Source organism: Terrapene carolina, unplaced genomic scaffold, assembly GCF_002925995.2.
Source record: "Terrapene carolina triunguis isolate 2854851 unplaced genomic scaffold, T_m_triunguis-2.0 Scaffold26088, whole genome shotgun sequence".
Classification (NCBI taxonomy): Eukaryota; Metazoa; Chordata; order Testudines; family Emydidae; genus Terrapene; species Terrapene triunguis.
In genome coordinates, this window is record NW_020690439.1 from 1 (window position 1) to 2,960 (window position 2,960).

General features: G+C 68.2%; 1 protein-coding gene across 1 annotated transcript; it reads right to left on the bottom strand.

Annotated features, from left to right (window-relative positions):
• Positions 1 to 14: 14 nt before the first annotated feature.
• LOC112122428 (ephrin type-B receptor 4-like) lies at positions 15 to 2,457 on the bottom strand (the record flags this gene model as incomplete). Its single annotated transcript, XM_026662325.2, has 3 exons — positions 15 to 798; positions 1,698 to 1,768; positions 2,276 to 2,457. Coding segments are annotated over 3 exons (1,037 nt in total), but the record flags the coding sequence as incomplete, so codon positions are not given.
• Positions 2,458 to 2,960: the final 503 nt, after the last annotated feature.

The following is a 2,960-nucleotide window of genomic DNA, read 5'->3' on the forward strand; positions in this document are numbered from 1 at the left end:
CTCAGAAGCCAGGCATCCAACTCCCCATCCTGGGAACCCAGACATACGGGCCACCTTGGAGCCCCGCATCTGCTCCCCATTCCCCGCAGAACCCTGGCGTCCGGGCACCTCACCTCGGCACTGCGTGTTCCCCTCGGCGGCCTCGTGCCCGGCCAGGCAGACACAGCCGGCGGGCGCGTGCTCGGCCCAGCGCCCGTCCTCCCGACAGTACATGCTGAGGGGCCCGGGCCCCTCCGGCCCGGCCCCGGCCACGCAGGCGCCGGCCACGGGCGTCACCAGCTCCCGGGGCACCGTCTCCGGGAAGGCGGCCAGGCGGGCCACGGCCCCCGGGCACTTCTGGAAGTAGAGCCGGACGCCCAGCAGGGCCATGCAGGCGCCCTGGTCCTGGAAGGCCACGTAGAAGCCGGCTTTGGTGAGCGGCCCCAGCCGCAGGGTCTTGACGTTCACCTTCCCCGTGGCCTCGGCCCCCGGGCGCTTGCGGGTCAGGTGCTCGGCCGCCACCGTGTCCACTTTGACCCAGGGGTTCTCCAGCCAGGGCGGGTCGGTGGCCGTGGCCAGGTCCCGCTCGGCTTCATAGAAGAAGACGTTGAAGGTCTCCTTGCAGGCCCGGGCCGGGCGCGGGAGGGAGAAACACTCCACCACCGTGTAGCGCAGCTCGGCGTAGACGTGGGCCGCCCCCCGGCGCGGCACGAAGCCACTGCGCAGCCAGGCCTCCCGGCCCGGCCCCTCCACCGCGCACACCTCGAACGTGCGCACCGAGTGCTGGCGCTCCTCGTCCAGCCCGCTCAGCTCCTCCCACTGCCGGGGGGCACGGGGAAGGGGGGGGAGACGGGGAGATGGGGGATGAGACAGGGGCAGAGAGCAGGTGATTTGGAGATGGGGTGCAGGGGGAGATGGGGAGATGGGGGATGGGGTGCAGGAGGAGGAGACGCGGGCAGAGAGGGGACAGGGGATGGGGGGCCAGGGAAAGAGGGGTGCAGGAAAAGGGGGGGTGCAGAGGCATTACAAGGGTGGGAGAAAGGGAGGGGAAAGATGGGGTGCAGGGTGAGATGGGGTGTAGGGGGCAGAGAACAGGGAATTTGGCGATGGGGGATACGGGGAAATGGGGGATAGGGTGCAGGGGGAGGAGACAGGGGCAGAGAGCAGGCGATTCAGAGATGGGGTGCAGGAGGAGATGGGGATGGGATGCAGGGGGAGATGGGGTGCAGGGGGGAGGGAGAGACGGGGGATGGGGTGCACGAGGAGGAGACGGGGCAGAGAGGGGGCAGGGGATGGGGGGCCAGGGAAAGAGGGGGTGCAGGAAAAGGGGAGTGCAGAGGCATTACGAGGGTGGGAGAAAGGGAGGGGAAAGACAGGGTGCAGGGGGCAGAGAACAGGGAATTCAGAGATGGGGCAGGGGGTGGAAGAGATGGGGGATGGGGGGCAGAGGGAGGAGACGGGGCAGAGAACAGGGGAGGGAACAGAGTTCAGTCAGTGGGGGGGCCAGACACCCAGCACCCCCTACTCCTCCACAGCCCCCCCAAAAAAATTGCCCCCACACCTCCCCAGAACCCACTGTGCTCCCCCATACCTGGGATCCCCCCATCTCACAGAGCCTGCGACCCGCCCGGCCCCCTCCCACACAATATCTGACCCCTCTTTCCAGCCCCCCTCCCCCCGGCCCCCACCTGCCACCTGCTTCCTGCCAGCCCTCTCACCTGGCCGTCTGTCTGGGGGTACGTCGTCCACTTCAGATCCGACGTCTCCAGCCGGGTGTTCAGCAAGGTCTCTGGGAGACAGAGAAGGGGCGGGGGGAAGGGTTAAGGTCTGGAGTGAGGGGCGGAGAACCCAGGAGTCCTGGCTCCCAGCTCCCCCTGCTCTAACCCACCAGCTCCCACTCCCCTCCCAGAGCCAGGGAGAGAACCCAGGCGTCCTGGCTCCCACCCCCCACTGCTCTAACCCACCAGCCCCCACTCCCCTCCCAGAGCCAGGGAGAGAACCCAGGAGTCCTGGCTCCCAGCCCCCACTGCTCTAACCCACCAGCCCCCACTCCCCTCCCAGAGCCGGGGAGAGAACCCAGGAGTCCTGGCTCCCAGCGCCCCCTGCTCTGACCCTCCAGCCCCCGCTCCCCTCCAGAGCCAGGGAGCAAACCCCTGAATCCTTTCCCATGCAGAAAGAATTCCCCCCCCCCCCCCGACCTGTGCACACAGGTGCTATGGGGTGGTGGGTGATGGGTCATTACAGGGTGAATCTGAGTCTGTTTGGGCTGAGGGTCCAACCCAGGGGAGCCGCATACCCCGAGGTACACAGAGGCCTTCCCAGGAGCACACGGAGATGCCTGTCTCGCTTTCCTGCAGGCCGCGGCCTCCTTCGCACGGCTCTGGTGCTGCATGCTTACACGGCCGTGCGAGGCTTCTCTCCCACTCGGGGGCCACACGGGGAAACCAGCAACTGTCCGGACTCCAGGGCCGGGACTGGCTGGCTCAGGGGGGGCAGGGGCCTGTTCCCTCTAGGGGGCGCCGGCTCCCCTCCGGCCCCAGCTCCAGCCCCCCCATCCCCAGCTGGGCCTCCCGGCTCCAGTTGCCAGACCGTGACCCCTCCCCCCCAAATCTGTGTTCTCCTCCGTCCCGGGCTAAATCCATGCCAGATGTGAACGAACTCCCGGCCGCTGCGCCCGCCCGGCTTCCCAGAACAGGGGGGGTTGTTCCGAGGGGGGGGGGGGGGGGGGGGGGAGGGGGCTGGAGCCAGGACGCCTGGGTTCTCTCCTGATTGGCAGCCTGCTCTGCGCCAGGGCTCCGGGCTGCAAGTTCGAATCCCGCCAGCCCCACAAAGAATTGGGGGCGGGAGAAAGGGGTTAAATTCGTGGGCAAGGAGGGGAGAGAACCCAGGAGTCCTGGCTCCCTGCTTTAACCCACCAGACCCTCCTCCCCTTCCAGAGCCAGGGAGAGAACCCAGGAGTCCTGGCTCCCAGCGCCCCTGCT